The sequence below is a fragment of the Haliotis rubra genome, unplaced genomic scaffold, assembly GCF_003918875.1.
Source record: "Haliotis rubra isolate DU_JTF1 unplaced genomic scaffold, ASM391887v1 Scf362, whole genome shotgun sequence".
Taxonomy (NCBI): Eukaryota; Metazoa; Mollusca; class Gastropoda; order Lepetellida; family Haliotidae; genus Haliotis; species Haliotis rubra.
In genome coordinates, this window is record NW_025767038.1 from 856614 (window position 1) to 877104 (window position 20491).

General features: G+C 38.9%; 1 protein-coding gene across 2 annotated transcripts in view; it reads left to right on the top strand.

Annotated features, from left to right (window-relative positions):
- The window catches only part of LOC124285573, a 43200-nt gene that overhangs the window by 10680 nt on the left and 12029 nt on the right, over nucleotides 1–20491 (top strand). The window contains exons 1-8 of one of the 2 annotated variants that reach the window (XM_046721825.1): nucleotides 1310–1452; nucleotides 2560–2630; nucleotides 5841–6027; nucleotides 7101–7175; nucleotides 8023–8114; nucleotides 12521–12594; nucleotides 15335–15396; nucleotides 17128–17211. In XM_046721825.1, the coding sequence (XP_046577781.1) occupies nucleotides 1390–1452; nucleotides 2560–2630; nucleotides 5841–6027; nucleotides 7101–7175; nucleotides 8023–8114; nucleotides 12521–12594; nucleotides 15335–15396; nucleotides 17128–17211 (708 nt within the window). In that variant the 5' untranslated portion in view covers nucleotides 1310–1389. Of the gene's footprint in view, nucleotides 1–1309; nucleotides 1453–2559; nucleotides 2631–5840; nucleotides 6028–7100; nucleotides 7176–8022; nucleotides 8115–12520; nucleotides 12595–15334; nucleotides 15397–17127; nucleotides 17212–20491 lie in introns of those variants that run through there. The other variant, XM_046721824.1, reaches the window with a different exon arrangement.

Genomic DNA, 20491 nt, shown 5'->3' on the forward strand with positions numbered 1-20491 from the left:
AAAATGGGTGTCCCCACTTTAAAATCGTCACAACTCACCCCCCACACCCCATTCAATCTGCAGTGGCTATGCACTGATACCTCCCATACGATACCATCTACTACCCATGGCACGTTTCAGTTTGGTCTCTGTCACAAAGACAATGAGCAATACGTTGAGAGACGTCTGTAAGACAGGAGGTGTACAGACACAGCGTGTCATTTTGTAATCTCACACCAGCCCTTTAAACATAATAGATGATATTGTGGGTGGCAGACGCCGGTCACTAACAATCTTGAATATCGATTACATATCTGTGTAACCAACTGTCATACACATTTTGCGTTGACTAGGATTCGTGGTATGTGATATGCATCGTGTAAACGTAAATGTATTGCCATATATGATTATTCTATTTCTAAACCATAGTATTATTGTTATGCTGCAACCAAACAATGGTTTCTCTATTTCGACACATCTGTTGATGAAATTGCCTTCACTTGCCCTTTACACGTTTGCTCTTACATCCGCATATTCATATATTAGCGACAGTGATGGTATTAGGTGTTCCCGAAACGGTAAGCATGACATCGCCAATGTTAATGAAAAAACACGCACATGACGGAAACCAAAACAAGTTATTGCGTTAACCAACTTTTAAAATCTTTTTATTGCTTTAATAACTAACGACATTGAATGTTGTAAACAGGATAAAAACAGCTTTTGAGCTAGGGTCGTGTGATGTTCACTGGAATATTGGTAAAAAACAGAACTGTTTTAAATGTGGACACCAAAGTCTGGAATATTAATTGATACACACAATAGGAAGGTGGAGGTTATCGCTGTCATTCAGTTTTGTAAATATTATTAACAGCCATGTTTAGACTTTGTGACATGAGGCTAGAATGATCTATGGTTACCAGTAGTGTTTGATAATGATATCATTCGCCATGACCACATGCGCATGTCATAAGCGAAGCCATAAATCACAACCAATTTCATATTAGACAAAACCAAAACCATTAATAAACCCCTACCCTTGGTAGGCAGCATAACCTGTAGACACTACGACTCATAACCGCAATAAACACCCATCACCATAAACAAACAAGCGTGTAAAATAGCACCCCATAGAAACCCATAAGCGAGCAATCGTTACAGTTCTCGATGGCACAGCATACACGAAGAAACAGAACGATAGAGTGAACAATTGCGCCATTGATACAATGCCTACTCGCCGTAACCTGAGCTGTGGGCTGCAATTATCGAAGTATTTTCAGACACATTTAGTTGCGTTATTGATAACACTGTGCGTGATCATGCGACGGTTAGCAGATCACGACAGGGCATTGTTTCAATACAACATGGCGGGCTTGTGAGGCAGTGATTGGGAACGGATTTTGTACTAACATGGACGATGAGGATCAAGAGGATCAGGATAGTGACACACTTCTGACGGAACCTACAGAGGATGTAAGAAAGCTAATATTCATCAGTGGAGAGTGTATTCATACCATATGTGTCATTACATCTGTGTTGCTGTTGTTTGCAGACCAGTACATAATGCATTCCATGAATCCAATGACATTGATAGATGTTCTTTTTTGTCAGCCGCTGCTGAATCAGGTAAAAATCAGCATCGATGACTGGTTGTGATAATTCATTCAGATAGGGAATTAATAGAAGTTTAATTGGTTATTCTGCAAATATTGAATTGGAATCTTGGTATACATAATTTACTTGATAGCAACTTACAGAACAAGGATGAAAATATTTTTTTAGATTATCCTTTGGTACGTATTGATAAAATCATGACCACGTACAGTTTCAACGTATTTCCTGACTGATAGATATCCTTTGATAGCCTTAGAACAGTAATAAGAATTTTAATAATATTTCGACTTAAAATTATTGCAATGTTAATGAACCCATATTCATACGTTAAAGTATGTTTTGCAGTCAACGATTATAATGTGTAAGAGGCGGGTAAATTCTTCGGTTACTTAATTGATGATAAGAGCTTTGTACATGATATCAGTCACCAGTATGAGTGGCCCTCAATCAATCATCAACAGTCATCCGTCACAGAGCATCAATCTCCAGATAAAAACAAAACATATAACTCCAAAATGCAATTTAATCAAAATATTTATTTTGCAAATAACCAATCTTGTTTGGTAACATTTTTAAATGACCAGTTTACGGACTATAACTCGTCAATCAGCAATGAACAATAAGTATCAGTAAAACGTAGACATATTATGTTGGAAGTCAAAGTGTTAATCATAATTTAAAAAATAAAACAGAGTTGAAGTTGTGTAGTATAGTAACTGTGTATATAGAAATCAAAAACAGGATGACACAATTTTGTTCTTTCGCGTTTCTTCCAGATATATATTTTTTTTTATACGATTGCTTACATTATATGTGTAATATATTGCCAAAACATGACGATTATTTATACTAGTCGGGAGAGTTACAGGCGTGTTTTGTCAAGAGGTATATGACAAATTGTCAGTATTTATCACATACATTCAACATTTCCTTGTAATCGTTTTTTATTTTCATTTTTGTCTTCAGCCGTATCAACGTTTCCGGCGGTGTGCTATTGCTGTGATGCGACTCATTCAAGTATGCAGAGCCTGTAAGGAGTAAGTAAAACAACCTAACATGGATTCACTGCAAATTACATCCTGTGATACATACACAAGCGTGGCTACAGACAGGCCGCTGTATGGAGAACTAATGGAATAAGAAGACTGTTATACGTGTAAAGCACATGTTGTGACATAGAGAACATACAGATAATGTAAAATATGACCGGTATGAATTTGTTGATGACAAATGTGAAGAAGATGCAAGTATGCACTTAATAAGTTTCATTTGTACAAACAAACACCTTCCTTGATATATTTTGCTGATGTTAAAGTTAGTGGTTTAAAACTCGATTTCACACTTGTGATAAATTTTTCGACTGAAGGAATATTACATACAAAATTAGATATTTTTCAGGGTTGCTAAATTGGGGCATGCTGAGAGGAATATTGGTATGCTTCACTACGTGATGTATATTGTCACTTTTACTGTGGGTCTGACCTCATATCGCCTACACCTCATTTCGCCTACACCCTTTTCAAAACAAATTTAGGGTTGACTGCACATTACTTAAATGCTGTTATACCTTTAGAAAAGTAGACTCTTCCACTAATGAGGTATACTTCACTAATGAACATAAGCTCTTGCACTGATGATTTTATACTTAATAAGGTCATATATACAACAAGTTAAAATGCCAATATCATCACCATGTTCAGTCACATAAGTCAATCACATACATCATCATCAGCAGTGATACCTAATTCAGTCACAGGACAATTAATGTAATTTAAGTGTCAACTGCATCTAGAAACTGCATCACAGTTTTTTGTCCAGTTGCAAGGTGTAGCTTTAGTCTCTCAATTCGGGCATCTCTCTCACTGTCAATACCACCATGACCTGTCTGTCGTCTAAACCGTTTATCTGCTGTTTGAATGTTCTTGATTTATTTTATGAACTGGTAAATGTTTGGATGTGACCTGGGCATTCTCTTCTCTTGTGGGTGGTGGGGTAGCCTAGTGGTTAAAGCGTTGGCTCGTCACGCCGAAGACACGGGTTCGATTCCCCACATTGGCACAATGTGTGAAGCCCATTTCTTGTGTCCCCCGCCGTGATATTGCTTGAATATTGCTAAAAGCGCCGTAAAACTAAACTCAGTCAGTCAGTCAGTCTTCTTTAGTTCTTTGTGGAACCCCTCCAGGTGGTTGTTTGAGCGAGATCCAGTTTTCCCGAGCTGGTTCCAGATATTACTGGGAAATCTGGCGTCGTTTGTATCAGTATCGAGCATGAAGCACATGTTGAGCGCCTCTCTTTGAAGTAACAAACTCAGCTCTCTGAAGATTTGACGCAAAATAGAATAAGATGAGATGAGCATACCTTGTTAACACAGAAAAAACAGCTTAGGTGATCAAAGCAGAAGACAAGTAGGTCATGTTTATCCTACAAAAAATATATGTATGATTGATCAAAATATCCTTTAAAAAATCGTGATTAAGTCATGCTTATACGATGAAAATATGTATGGTTGATCAAAGAAGAAGATAAGTAAGTCATGTTTATACAATCAAAACATGTTTGGTTGATCAAATTATACTAATGTAAGTAGATAAGTAAGTCATGTCACACAGACAATGTACAAGATCTATTTGTTTAATGTTAACAGCCAGTTGGGTAATACCCATTATTATGATAGGGGTGATAGAACTGGCCATTATAATTATTGTAGGCGACATGAGGTGTAGGCGATATGAGGGTAAGCCTATCTTAGCTGTTCTAATGCGGGTGTACACTATTTAGAGTTAGTTCCAGAACATAAGGTTCTGAATGAGATATTTCGATATAAAGTTTATAACATTTACCCTTTGAAGAAGAATGTACTGTTACATTCCAAGATTGATAAACTGATCAATAAAAACTCTCTTAACAGTAGCTCTAAAACTGTTTTGAGAAACTACACTCTGTGACATCCACATATAATATATGCCAGTATCCCGTATGATAGTTTGTATTATTGTTGGTTGTCTAAACGTATAATTAGGAAAGGTGGACTTCAAGATATACATGAGAGAGTATATTTTGCATGACAGTTTGTCTCGGAATCGCAACATATAATTCCAATAATTTCATCATCAATTGCATAAGGGGGATGTTATTTGTTATATTACCTTTCAGCTTCAATTCTTTGTAGTATTCTGTGCATTGTTTTAACGCTTAGTGAAGATCGTCACTTGAATCGCCAAGTATGACCGTATCATATTCACATAACAATTTAATATACAACCCTATATCACTTTCAAACAAAATTTGAGTTGACTTCAAGCCAATATAATGTTGGTCAGCAAGCAACGATGCAAGGCCATTCACCTATAAAGCAAATAAAAATGGTGACAAATTTTCAACTCTTGTCATACAAATATCACACGAAATATATGGGGATTCAGTCCCAATATGTACAATACAAGATTTTATAAGTTGATGTATGTTATAGATAATGCGAATGCATTTTCCACCAATATTATTCTCAAGCCAGGGACGTCCAACAGTCAATGAAAAATAACACAAACTTGTTTCTCTTTACAGTTTGGAATATACCTGTTATATCTATCAAAGATTTGTATATTGTGGAATACGATTTCCGAAAGTCAGCTTCTGTCTCACTTTCGTTGACGCTTTGGTGGGATTGCTCTGTACACCTAAATAACCAACAATGGATATTCCTCTGTAGTTAATAGGGTCGGTTTGGCTACTTTTGTTTTTAAAAATAGGTTTTATGTACCAGCCTGACTATGCTTGGGGGAACAAACGTGATCTAAGACCAGATTAAATGATTTAATATAAGCTGGCAAGATTTCATCAGCAGACATATGGGATTGATTAATAGGGAGAAAGTTTAGGTCATTGTGATGACCTGTCAGAAAGTCACATATAATCTTAGATCTCTCATTTTATCTAATGCATGAATTAATCTAAAATTAAATTTAAATGCTATGGCATTGTGTCAACCCTATGTCGACGAGAACAAGGTATCGTAACATAAACAAGACGTCACATTGAAATTAAACAGCGGATAATTGGAGATATCATTTTACATTGGGGACACAATATTTTTATCAAATTCCCTCCAACATTCCACAAAATAACCCCACAGTGAATGAATTGTACAATTTGCCTCTATATGTTTTGTAAACTGTTATCATGTTAACAGATTTGCTGTTACATAGTGTACTTTAGGAAATATAAATGTATAAACCACATTTTTGTTTCAGCGTTTTGGCCGAAAAGGTAAAGAAGGAATCCTGGTTCTCTCTCATAGACAACCTCGTCGCAACCACGGAGATTCAGCAGAAGAAGAGAGGTCCACGCCCATTCGTCACATTTGTGCCAAACGAAAAAAGAGAACTGGTGCAATTAACCTTTGACATTGGAGAATATAAACGGGATCGAAGGGCTGAGGTAATAATAATGACAGAGATCGAGAGAATGAGAGAGAATGAGAGGAGAATACGGAGAGACGGAGTGAGAGAGAGGGAGGAAGAGGTGCACACAGAGATACAGAGAGTGACGGAGAGAGAGAGGGGAGGGAGAGAGAGAATGAGAGGAGAATACAGAGTGACGGTGTGAGAGAGAGGGAGGAAGAGGTGCACACAGAGATACAGAGAGTGACGGAGAGAGAGAGAGGGAGGAAGAGGTGCACACAGAGATACAGAGAGTGACGGAGAGAGAGAGAGACGGAGTGAGAGGGAGAGAGAGAGACGGAGTGAGAGAGAGGGAGGAAGAGGCGCACACAGAGATACAGAGAGTGACGGAGAGAGAGAGAGGGAGAGAGAGAGAGACGGAGTGAGAGAGAGGGAGGAAGAGGTGCACACAGAGATACAGAGAGAGACGGGGAGAGAGAGAGAGAAAGAGAGAGAGAGACAAAGTAAAGGGAGTCATAGTGTGCTCACACATGAACAAGGATGCAGAATGACGATTAGACAGATAGAAGGAACCCTATTTCACGATATATAGGTCATGTGTCGATAACTATCGACAATAGTTTCACCTGGCGTGCAAACACAATCGATGCTGGTGTTACAAGATAAAGTCCCCTTCCTCTCGTTGCTAGTTACACGTCAATTAAACATTTATATGGTTTGCCAGCCACGCTAACAGAAGATGTTATCCCCGAGAATCAATTAAGACGTAAATTCGATATTCTGTAACAACGGCAAAACAAGTAACTAACAGAAATATCACACAGATAAGTTGCATTAAAATAAACACTGGTTAATGAGGTGTATGTGTGCTAGGAGTATTTAATCAAGTTTCATTGGCCGTCAGTGATATATGTATCGGCTAAATATTTCATAGAATTATTATTTCCGTCTCCCCAATACAAACTTCTATGAGAGGTGTGTTCTGGGTATCGTTTTAAAGCATATATCAATGCTGTTTTTTGAAAGCCGAGCAGTTCATAATTTTATAAACCCCAATATCGTTACAGTGGCACCTTTCCTACTGGTGAAAGAACAATGATTGCATTTCAGAGCTACATGACAGACGACGTTCGACAGAGCCTACAACAAACACCAGGGACAAGGTCACCAGACCAGATCGCTGGGGTGAGGACGCATATGTGAAAGTTTATTTATTTTATATCAGCTGTTTTCTTTTGATGCAAGGGCATATTCAATACTCATGTCATATGCCTTCCATGGCGCAACAAGACAATGTTTGGGGTTACAGAGTTGAGCACGATGCAATATGCAGCGTTGAGACGTATCAATGTGACGTGCGTTGGGTTGAGGCGTTAAAATTTGGAATACAAGTTTGATTTGCAACACCCCAGTGTGCAACGTTGAGGAGCACCAATTCAGTGTACAACGTTGAGGCGCAACATTTCAATGTACAGAGCTGTGGCGCAACATTGCGATGTGCAGAGTTGAAGCGTTACAATTAAAGATATACACATTTGTTTCGCAACGACTCAGTGTTTAAAACGCAACAATTCAATGTGCTGAGTTGATCCACATTGGCAGGGGCGGTGGGATACCCTTGTGGCCAAAGCGTTCATTCGTCACGCCGAAGACCCGGTTAGGATTCCCCACATGAGAACAATGTGAAGCCCATTTCTGGTGTCGTCCGCCGTGATATTGCTGGAATATTGCTAATAGCGGCGTGAAACTAAACTCACTCACTCAGTCCATAATAGCATAGTTGATAATTTAATACTAATAATTGACATGTATAACTATGGAACATTGGCCAGCATCAGGTTCCGATTGATTCATGACAGATCGCGTGCTTTGACGAGGGTATGCAATCGATGGAGGCACAATGTTAACCACCAACAGACCAGCCTTCATTACATACTCGGCCCTGTCCACCATAGGGCTATCTGGTACAGTGTTCATCACACCATCGGGCATTAGGTGCTGGGCGTTTAACCTCTTCTTTCATTTCCACCAGGTTATACGAGCAATGAAAGGGATATCGAAAGACTTCGACAATTACCCCCTGTATGTTCAGAAACAACTTGCACAAGCCGCCTTTTATGACAAGTAAGTGTGATTTGTGAGATTCACAGGTACGTTTCAGAAGAAAACAAAACACATCAAAATTAGCACATCATTCGCATGTTACTTGAATGGTAGGTTACAGTGTCACGTTACAGTTCCAGTTTCAATTTTTTGTATCGTTGTATACACTTTGTGCATACCGTGTCATGTCACTATCGCAATCCAGACAACATCTACAGGTTGTCTTCTCTGACATTTCATTGCGGTGTTAAAATTCCATGTTTTCTTCATTTTTGTGAATCAAATATCTGACATTAAAAGAATAACAGCATCAGAATTGCTGAGGAATTTGTGTAACATCTACCCGTAATCACATAAAAGTGAGCCCGAGACAACTAAACTGTGGCAAAGCCCAGTCTAAACGTTAAATGAACTTCAGGAACTACTGAACCAAGCCGTGAAGATACTAAAGGACGGGAGTAATTAATATGTAAAGGTAGATAATTTTGCAACAAGAATACATGAAATCGAAATTATTGTCATTTTAAGTATGACAATGTAAAGACTGGATACAGGAACGGCTAGCACGTTCGCTTACCTCAAAAGTTCAAAACCTATCCCTATTGGGTATTATGTGCTGCCTAATTCTTGCGACTTCTCGCCTTGAAAGTCCTTAAATCATTAAAATCAGCTTTCCACACAGTCATCACCTGGCTTTCAACTAAGTCTCTCCTGGCTTGGTATCCCTCAAGGCATATTGCTGGCTTAGTGCCTCCCCGTCCATGTGAAATTTGGTTTTGAAGATTTTTTTTCTACAGACAGGAGGTCAGAATTGGTGCAAGAGCTCATTTTAAATGTTCTCTGGCGGATAATAATCTGACCGTTTTAAAGGAAGTTATCAATCGATACCTTAAAAAAGACCTAAAGCTACAGGTGGCCTAAACGGTAAAACCCCTTTTCAGCTCCCCAAACGAGTGGTACAACTTTCAGCGAGAACGTATGTGCAGCAAGACTCACTGACGCTAAAGAGGGCGGGAACGTGTAATCCTCATGCGAGGAATAAACAGCGCATATAGTCAATATCTACCTTGAATTTTGAGGGATTGGATATTTTAATGCCTGCCATTTCTCCACAAAATGAGATTTTACAGCTCGAATAGAAAATACTGGGATCGGTACTATTTTAATAATATACAAGAAAATCTAAAGCCTAACTTACAGTTTACGATTACTTTCTGTAGTTTCTGGAGGTACTTTTAACACTTTCGAAATTCCTTTTTTTCCAAACTTTTCAACGTGTGCGGGGTGGTGGGGTAGCCTAGTGGTTAATGCGTTTGCTCGTCACGTCTAGGACCTGGGTTCGATTCCCACATGGGTACAATGTGTGAAGCCCATTTCTGGTGTCCCCCGCCGTGATATTGCTGGAATATTGCTGAAATCGGCGTAAAACCACTCACTCACTCATTTAAACGCATGCCCGGATTTGAGTGATTTAGTCATTCTCAACGCCTCATAATTGTTCGCCTCCAAACAGTATGCAATCTCGACAATGGGGCTTTCTTACAAGTTTTATTATTACGTTTCTATAATGCAACAACTGTACATCGTGGACGGTATCCCCTCAATTATTTTTCACTCGTCGACAGTTAAAATAATGTATGACGTAATACATTTATTTCATGCTCATTCCATCAGAGCGCACGCACATACGCACATACGCACACGCGGCTGGGTGAATAGATGGATGGATGAACGGATATACTGTCGGGCAAAAGAACTTACACTAAACGCCAAAAGAAACGTTTCCCTCCTTCCTTAATTACGGGAAATTTACGCTTCAAGCTGCTCCTGTGAGATGATCATTGGCACGATTCATGTGGTATCATGTTCAGTAAAAATGGTTCTGCATCAACATAAGTGTGCCTGCAGCTGTCACTTTATTTCCTTATGGCATCAATTCTGCTTAACCGATAAATAAACAACGGGGCGACAGGGATTCATGGGGAACATCCGCAATTCTGGGTATCTAGGATGTTATCTTACAAGAAAAGATGAAAGAAGTGTGGGTGAAATTTTACCGGTTTCCTGATAACCTGATCTTATTAAATCATTAAACATTGCATAATTATATATTTTTAAAATAGTCGAGTTTCGTTGAATTGAAGCTTCACGTAAATACCAGAGCCATTATAAGTATACATCATTACATAAATTGTTTGATCAAAGATACCAACGTGACATATCAAATAAGGTAACATGTAAGGCCAGTATGTTAGCTGAGGACGAAGTGCTATCAACATTTGGCTTGACCTGAAGACATTTCCACTCATCTTTTGTACTGGATTCCAAAACTACATAAATCTCCGTACAAGGAGAAATTAATTGCTTGTTGGAGCAAATGTACCACCAAATCCCCCTCTCAGAGATTAACCATAATCCTTAATACTATCGAGGAAAGACTTTCTCGATACTCACAGACAAGTTTTAAGGCAAGCGGAATTAATAACATGTTGATTCTCAAAAAACTCAAAGGATTTGCTTACATTTTTAGAATCTCAGAAACGGACCGAGTTCCGTTCTGTCAAAACATTTGATTTTTCAACATTGTATACCACTATCCCACATAACAAACTTAAGGAAATACTTCATTCCTTGATTCATCGGGCCTTTGTAAACAAACTTGGTGAACAAAGATATACCTTATATGTCTACCTTCAGCGTTTCAGGACAATTTGTCAAAATGAAAGCAAATGTCACTTGAAGTTTACCGATAAAACTATACGTGAAATGCTGGACTTTCTCATTACATCTTTGGGGGTAAAACATTTTGCCAAGAAGTAGGCACCGATTGTGCCTTGCGGATCTGGCTAGCTATTCTCGAAACGTTCGTAGACCTACGAACTTCTTAAGCCCATTCTTAACACATGGGCTACGATCAAAGTTAAGTATTTCTAGGGTTACGAACCTTTCGAGAATAAGGGCCCTGTTTCTTTATGCATATGAACCAAAATTTCTGCCTTGGTTGGCAAATTAAAACAAGGTAATTTGGACAAGAAGTTTAACTTAAGCTTCCGTTACATCGATGAGTAATGTCGTTCAATAACCATCAAATAGCCAATTACCTTACACGTATTTACTCACCTGAACTTGAAATTAAGGAGACAAGTGAGACCTGACTCAACTTATTTATATTTAGATCTATGCATAAAACATCTCCACAAAGCTGTATGACAAAAGCAATGATTTCAACTTTCAAATAGTTAACTTTCATGTCGAAGAATAATCAACATCTCCAGCTTTTGGTGACTGTTTACATTTCACAACTTTTGAGGTACAATTGAGCGTGCTCTTTTTATCAGGATTTCAAACAGCGTCATACCACTCTTGCTCAAAAGTTGTTTGATCAAGGCCTCAGTAAAGCTTTCAAGAAGTTTTATGGGAGACATGTGGAGGAAAATTCCAAATTTGATGCATCAGTGATAAAGATGATGTCCAATGCAATTCATTGTATCGCATGGTGACATTCAATGAATTCAAGTCAAAACATTGATTATACAGTCCTGTTGAATGGGTTCCGTCCTATTGCGCAACTTAGTACAATAACCAGACCAGAATTTTGAGACCGATTCATTTAACTGGATACATAAATATTAATCAGTATTATATGATACATATATGCACTTGTATATTGCAACACCACGCTCTTTCTAATCCTTGCAACCACGTCGTGCAGCGTGCTCTGTCGTACAGCGAGCTCTGACAAACGGAAACCTCGAAATCGTGGAAATTTCAAAACGAGGCTCTGCCGCTAGAAAAGTTTGGCGGTCTGGTACGGACTTGATATTATATAATTCACATTGTGCGTTACACAACTACACTGAAAAACCACAAAACAGGTGTAACAAGTGAGCCAGGTGCATGGGGAATCATTTTACGACCTCATCAAACAGGGGCAGTCTGTGACGTCTTAGTTAAGGTCATGCTGCCTGCACCTCGTCATAAAATATAGAAATACGATGTTATTAAAGTTGTAAATTAAAATGTATTTGTAAATACCATTTTCTTATGAAACAGGAAACTGGAATTCAGTGTAACCATAATTGTTTGTGATGTCTTTTTTCACTTTCACACGAGAAAATTCGGAAAGGTAGGTCATTGTCTGAACAGGTTAATGAGACTCATGTTTCGGTTTGGTCTGGTTCAGACCCGATTTGTTTACAAACAACATCATACAGCTGTAAAACAGCTGAAGCAAATCTCTACTCATGTTATAGTCATAATTGTACAATCGACTCTGCTTTTGGCAAAGATTTTATTATGAATGTGGACAGGGTTTTGTCGCCTCTATTTACAAGCGTTGTCTACTATTGTGGACGTGACATCATTACGCTTCATCCACAGATAGACGTGCCTTTTGTGCTTTTCCCTATGTATACTTTTCATTTCAGTTTCGCCTACAATCGAGTTATTATAAAGAAAGGATTGATAGCTGACGGATACTACTTCGTCTTGTCAGGAGTCTGTGAGTAATCATCTCTTGCTCCTTTCATATTCCGATTTTAATTTGAATTGAATATCAAGCATTTTGGTAAGTAGTAAGCATGTGGTTTTCAGGAGGGTGATGTGAAATGATGCAAACACATTTTGATGACGCGTCCAGGGATCGAACCCACCACCCGAACTCCGGGAAGAGCATTCAGAATGGAGATATGTTCAGTCAACACTATTCCAGCTGGAGTTATGTCCCTTGAAATATACCGGGGGACAGAGGCATTATTTCTTCTCTCGCACTTTTATTCGAGCCGCGAAGAACGTTTAATTCAACCAGACCTGAACCTTTTAGGATGCGACAGCTTCGATTTCTATGATATTTAGCAAATCTCCTCATGTTTTGTAAGCTGAATAATAGCCAAAGAATATTTAATTCATGGGTAGAATAGAGGAATATTCATAAAGTGTGTCACACCATGAGCGTCTCGATATCAACGCCGTGAAGCTACATGTTTATCCTGTCATGACTTAATTAAACTTTTGTTTTTCTTTCACATTTGTACTCTTTTTTAAATTGGTAGTCATGTTGTGAGGGGTTTTGTGGGGGGATAAACGTGCGGTGGGATGTTGAAAAAAGTCGATTTAAGTATTTTTGGATTTTGTCATGTTTATGAACTGTGATAGGAATGTGAACTTGGTTAACATTTAACGTTTACATTACGAAAGCCTAATGTTGCCATGTTTGTAGAATAAACCATATTTTTCAGCAACATTTCATAAAAATTCGAATATTTTATGGTTGCTTCGAGAACTTTCTCAATAAATTTTCCTGTATTTCCTTGTTCCTTTGAGTACTTTTTCGTTTCTTCGATTATTTTATCGTTCTTCGGTAAAATTAACGTTGTTTCTAGTATTTTCTCAGGGTTTTTTCAAGTTTCTTTTAAAAACTTGAAATTTCGGGTATTGTCTCGATGCTTCGAAACTTTATGGAGGTTGATTCTGGCCATCGGCCTTGAAAGACACAGGCGAAATGGCGACGCCACATAGCTATAACACACAGCAACATGGTGTTAACATGACACGAAATTGCGAAAACACGACATGAAATGGTGACATGGGCATATGTCGATACCTTTACTTGTTATCTCTGCTCGTGTGTGTGCGTGCATGCGTGTGTTCTGATGGAACAGGCAGGAAAGAGATGCATTATCCCATACACTATGTGTGCGCAGGCGAGCAAAGCAGTTGCTTGTGGTGTGTGAGTGTGTATTGTATTAGTATATATCAGTAGCAAACACATTCATGCACGTGTATAGACTAAGCTCATGAAATGAGAACTTTTCTCCCTGCCTAAACAAAATCTAAACACAGCATTCCTAAAATCTATAGATCTTACACGAGTAAAATAAAATGTACAAATACACCAGCTTTGTTAATGAGTGAGTTTAATATTAGCAATATTCCAGCAATATCACGGCGGGGGACACCAGAAATAGGATTCACACTTTGTACTCATGTGGGGAATCGAACCCGGGTCTACAGCGTGACGAGCAAACGCCTTAACCACTAGGCTGCCCCCACCGCCCCGCTCGGTTGTCGGTAACTACAGGGGAAAAGGAGACTTGTGAACCCCAACAGTAAAACATGAAGCTTACAATATCTGTCCACAACAATACAGAATGATTTTCATTTTTCATTACCCCGATCCAACTCCACAAATAAGTACGTGTTTACTGTTACAAATAGGTCAGTTATGACGTAATAGATGTTCGAGAGTTTGGTAATATATGTCAACTATGAAATAATAGACCTTCGAAGGAAGAAAACCGAAATAACGCCAGTGACTATTGGAGGTGGTAATGGACTACACATATCTAGCTATAATCGAACACACACTGACACCTTTTAAGAAAAATGAAAACAGTGAATATTTTGACTGTGAAGTTATGTTATTTTTTGTAGAAAAGTAGCATCCAGTCTGTTCTAGTCTTTAATATCTTGTTATCGCTTGGTCTCCATAGCGATTGTTGTTTTTTTATGGCCCGAGCAAGGTTCCATATATAATCGTAGAAACGAGAAAATATTCGGTATTTCAAGTTTTGATAGGAAGCAACGAGGAATTCCACTGAAAAACATAGTTACAGATGTGGCAGCATTAGGATTTCGTATTACATTTAGACACAAACAACTGAAACGAACTGTGATTTGTATTCAGTAACACTAATATCGGTTACCAATCGTGAGCTTGTACAGCTGGTTTACCAAGACCGCCTCCGTGGTTTGAGCCTGTGGTCAATCGCACCACACTTTAAACGTGGTACTTATTACCTGACGGGCTCTCGGTTCGAAATGAATAAAACATGGTCGGCTGGAAGTGGGTTAAATGTGTCTGAGTGGAGAATTCATTTGAAACTTAAATATGACGTCTCAAAAGACCTCACCCACAAAACCGACATAAGCCCAGAGCATTACACGGATCTAAATAAACGCCCGGATGAACGTCGTCATGTGGGTGCAATCATCTTGAACGCCATGCTAAACCCCCTTTTATTTAACTTCACCTTGCGAACTATGTATCACGCTTCATAACCCTTGATCCGGGACAGTTTGCGGCGGTTACCTGTGCATGTATGTATTAAGTCTGTGTATTTTCTCGGATGGAAAAAATTCTACATCCGCCCCACCCGTTGACACCCGCCCCCAGAAAAGGAATTAACGTGATCTCTTAAAACGCTAAGTGGATATATACTGAATATTTTGTTTACTTTCAGTGATAGAGAAAGTGGAAGGTAGAAAACAGCCGATCGAGATCAAAACGGGACAGAAATTTGGCGTAAGTATCATTTGTAAATATAGTTGCGGGCAACGATGCGGTCTCCTTGGCTTTACTTTCTATCTATTGTATCCGAGGGCTAGATATCATCGTTCAAAACGGAGCCAGAACACATGTTTTGACAGGCGAGTGGATCTTCCAAATACAGCCGGGGTCACGGGGGTCATGTACATTTTAAGTAGTTCCGGAGAAGAAATAGTTCCCTCTTTAAAAGGCTGTATCTCAGTTGTTCTTGGGTCTACGTTCAAAACAATTAGTGTTCTGGAATCGCCAGGACATCATCTACCATACTGGCAGAATGTGCACATTTTGGGAGCAAACTACTCAGAAAAGCTGAAAACAAAAATAACTGCCATACGGTATGTTTTAGCGACTTGACCCGTCCAAGCAAAATTGTTGGGTATTCGATTGTGCATCTGTACAAGAAATTTGGAAGTGTCGGAACAATTAGTTCTTGAGATATTTGCTGTCAGACGTTGAAATTGTGGAATAAATTTTGAATTATCCCCCCTTTGCTATTGGGCCAAAAGCCTAGATATTTTTAAGGGGAATATCTACACCTCGGTGCGCATCTGTGTGATTTTTTGTAAGTGATTCGGAGCATTGGTTTAGGAGTTATGTTTGGTACAAAAATCGGCGGAATAATAGATAATAATAATGATAATCCGAACGATTACAATAGGTCTCCTGCCTAGAGGCAAGGAGCCCTAATTACGGTACAATCCGGCTAACGTGCTGTTGCAGGATGTTTGGACTGAACCATCAAATATGACGTTTTATCCTAAGACAGGTTGCCGAGTGTGAGTAAGTGACTTTATTTTTACGCCGCACTCTGCAATATTCCAGTTATATGGCAGCAGTCTGTAAATAATCGAATCTGGACAAGACAATCCAGTGATCAACAACATGAGCATCGATTGCGCAATTGGGATATGATGGTATGTGTCAACTAAGTAAGCGAGCCTTGACCACCCGATCGTGTTAGTCGCCTCTTACGACAAACATGGTTTACTGAAGATCAACTCTAACCCGGATCTACACGGGTCATTTCTCATCCATGCCGAGTATAAATATCGGTAGAATAATTAAGAGTAGTTATCTTCAGACCGGGTTGTACCTGTCACTAGTCACAGTGTCAAGGTCTTATATGGCTCGAGAAGGTAGAACAAGTAAATATTTCGCTAAGTATGAACCACATAAGTTTATTACACTGGCAAATTTTGTAACAGCTTTCGAAGCGTCCATATTGTTTCACGTCGTGGGACGCGTACGTATGCCGTGTAATGTTGCCCTGGCTGCATGCATTCCGACGGGGATTCGTGTCCTAATCAACGGTATTCTACGTTTGTATAACAGCCAGTTATGTAATGGGATAGGGTAAGCTCGTGAAATCGGATTTATGCGTCCCATCGTACCCCGATCGAGTGTTCCGTTATCTTTAATCAATGGTATGCCTGGACTGGACTCGATAAACGTGAATATATTTAGGGAATATTGCGGATTTTGATGTTAAACAACACACATTCATTCACGTCAACATCAGTGAACTTTAAAATACGACAAAAAATATATATACCCCATTCTGATCATTCCCCAACACAGAGAATTACATGTTTCGATGTGCAAAATAACTGTGAGGATTATCTGAATCGACCGCTGTGGTCAGAGCTGAGAACAGGTTTTTGCGTTAAGGGTAAACATGTGTTAGCTCTGTTCATGATTACATTCCAGGAGGACGACTTGATATGCGGGTGTAAGAGGCGACACACAGTGCTGACGAGGACGAAGACAGAATTATTCTACATCCACAGAATTGTAAGTACCAGCACACATATATGTCTGTCTGTCCCATAAAAATATATAGAGCGAGTGATTACGGTTTTTCGCAGCTTTTTTAACAACATTCCAGCAATATCACATCCGGGGACACCAAAAATGGGTTTCATACATTATACCAATGTGGAAATCGTACCCAGGTCTTCAGGGTGACAAGCGGACGCTTTAACCATTCGGCTACCCCCACCGCCCTCAACACAGTAGACCGCCGCCATATAGCTGTAATATTGCTGAGTGCGGCGTAAAACTAAACTCACTCACTCAACAAAGTAGAGAATAACGCCACAATCATAAACATAATTAAATAGTGTTAACGAACGACGAAGTCGTAACAAATTGTACCATTATCATAACAGTTTATAATAGTAGTTTGTTTACGGTGTAGGGTGACAGTGGCTAAACTGTCCCACAGTACGTCGGATTAACGTAAGATCTGATTAAGATGGTATGTTGGTATGTAAAAGTTGGAATGGAAGGATTCGAAAGAAGTTTCCTGATATTGGTTTAGGTTATCTGTTAAATGTTCCAAATAATATTGCTAAATCGTTTGTATGTGACTATGTACAAAATGTGTGTATGAATGACTTTGTTATAAATTGGAAATCTAAGTTAGATATGGTAGAAGGGCAAAGTGGTCTGAACAAACTAAGAGTGTATAAGTGCTTTAAACAAGATTATAAAACAGACGACTATGTTTTAAGGAACCTGCCAAGAGGTTACAGATCGGTTCTTGCCAAGTTTAGGTGTGGTGTGGCCCCAATATTAAAATTGATACGGATCGATATGAAGGTATCCCTGTACACAATAGAAATTGTTTTTATTGTAAAATCTGTGTAGAAGATGAGGTTCATGTTTTATTTCACTGCGTATTATATGACGATATGAGGGAAAGTCTTTTTAATGAGTGTTGTTAAATCTAGATGTTATTTTAAATATGCCTGATATCGAGAAGTTTTGTTGTATGTTCACCGATGCTATTTTTTTATTTGCCAAAAGCTGATACTTAATACTAAATCGTAGAAAGCACCTTTATATGGATAGTATATAATTTGTTTATGGAATGTTACTGTTGTATTTTTAATGAAAACTTTTCTCTCACAATTCTTAAGTGAGTGAGTGAGTGAGTTATTATGTAACGTCACATCGTCAATATTTCAGCCATACACAATTCTTAAGAATGGTTCCGTTCGAGTATTTTGTATATGTATATATACTGTTGCTGTTTCCATTTCTGTACAGAAGTGAGACATTATTCAACTATTGTCCTGTCTATGTTATGGTCAGCTCGGTGCCATGGTTATTGTCGTATATCCACGTCCTGGGGCGTTTATGGTGCCGTGGTCCTGTCCTGGTCTCGACAAACCATATGTGTAATTTGTACCTTGAAAATCGCAGAATAGTGGAATACGAAACACAAAATGCTAACGTTTCAGAAAATATATTCAGTCGATCGGAATGAATTTACCATTTACATAAGTTTTCACAAGGTATCATAGATACCACTTGGGGCGGTGGGGTAGCCTAGTGGTTAAGGCGTACGCTTGTCACGCTGAAGCCCCGGGTTCGATTCCCTACATGAGTGGAATGTGTGAAGCCCATTTCTGGTGTCCATCGTGAGTGAGTAAATGAGTGAGTTTAGTTTTACGCCGCACTCAGCAATATTCCAGCTATATGGCGGCGGTCTGTAAATAATCGAGTCTGGAACAGACGATCCAGTGATCAACAGCATGGATATCGATCTACGCAATTGGGATACGATGACATGTGTCAACCCAGTCAGCGAGCCTGACCACCCGATCCCGTTAGTCGCCTCTTACGACAAGCATGGGTTACTGAAGATCAATTCTAACCCGGACCTTCAAGGGTGCTGGTGTCCATCGCCGTCATATTGCTGGAATATTGCTAAAAGCGGCTTAAAATCCAAATCACTCACTCACATATACTACTTATTCTAGTCAACCGTCCCCTCGTGTATATACAGTTATGTTAGTGTGATTTTATGCATATACTGTCATTTATGTTCACCAACTGCGTAAAAATATGTGTAAATCGGTTATCGCATGAAGGATGCAAATTCAATTAGCCGTATCAGGAACAAATAACAAAGACGATAATCAAAGTGGATTTATATTCTATACATTATCAGATCATGCTATAGGTAAGGGAGGTAACTGTAGAATCTGCATCAGCTGAGTTCAGTTAAGGGCAGGCCATTTTAAAGAAATGTTGATAAAAACGAGAGAATTTGTTTAAGAAATGCCGGAACACATAACCTGTCACTAGCAAAAATATCCAGTAAATTTAAGGTCCAGCTGTCCCCAGAACCAGTGTCATGCCAAACGCTTTGAATGAAGCAAACACTCATATTAAACGAGCTTTGTGGACACCACACGAAAGAATGTCAAGCATTTGCCTCAATCAATTCTGAAGTAATCAAAGACGGAATTGTATCGCCAGTATTACCTCAAATCGCTGCCATGATTGAGCTGGTATCTCGCCTATCTTGACGATCACGGATGGTTTGGCAAGAACAGAGTCAATAACGTGTTAATCCCAAACCCAGAAACACAGCTGCCATACAACGGGGATTGTCTCGTTTCTATGTTAATTTTGGTATGTTACAGGTATTAGCTTCCTGTTTATATCTCCCTAAAGTTGAAATCAATGGTTCATTCAGTGGAAGTTCAGGCAATCCATAAATTTGTCTTTTCGGCACATCCTTCAATGCTAGTATGCGCATATAAGATGCTATTTCGCAAAGTTATCTTCGCGTTCCACCAGACATTTGCTAATCCGAGCGATTTACTCTCGTCCGGATTAACGCGGTGAATTTTGATAGTGTAACACAAAATAAAACACCATATCTTATTGTTTGCCGGTGAACAACGAAGATCTATGCCACATTAAGTTTGAATATGTTTGATCAAACTTTGCTGTAGATCTGTAATTTAGATTGAATTGTTGAAAGATGAACACATTAAACAATTTGTTAATTTGAAGTGTTGACAACATCTTAAAAGTTACACTTTCTCACCCATGTCCGCAAAATGAACATTTGAATATCAATAATGATAGGGATGATGGTACAGTCACACGATTCAGGATTCTTATTTATGGAGAAGGCCACTTGACCCATTGTACAGATATTCAGTGGACATAATACAACTTAAGAGAGCTATAGTGAACATGTTCACGAATCATTTACACCTGAGCAGAGTGAAGAAAGCTCATGGTATCCAAAATCCTGACTTATAACAGC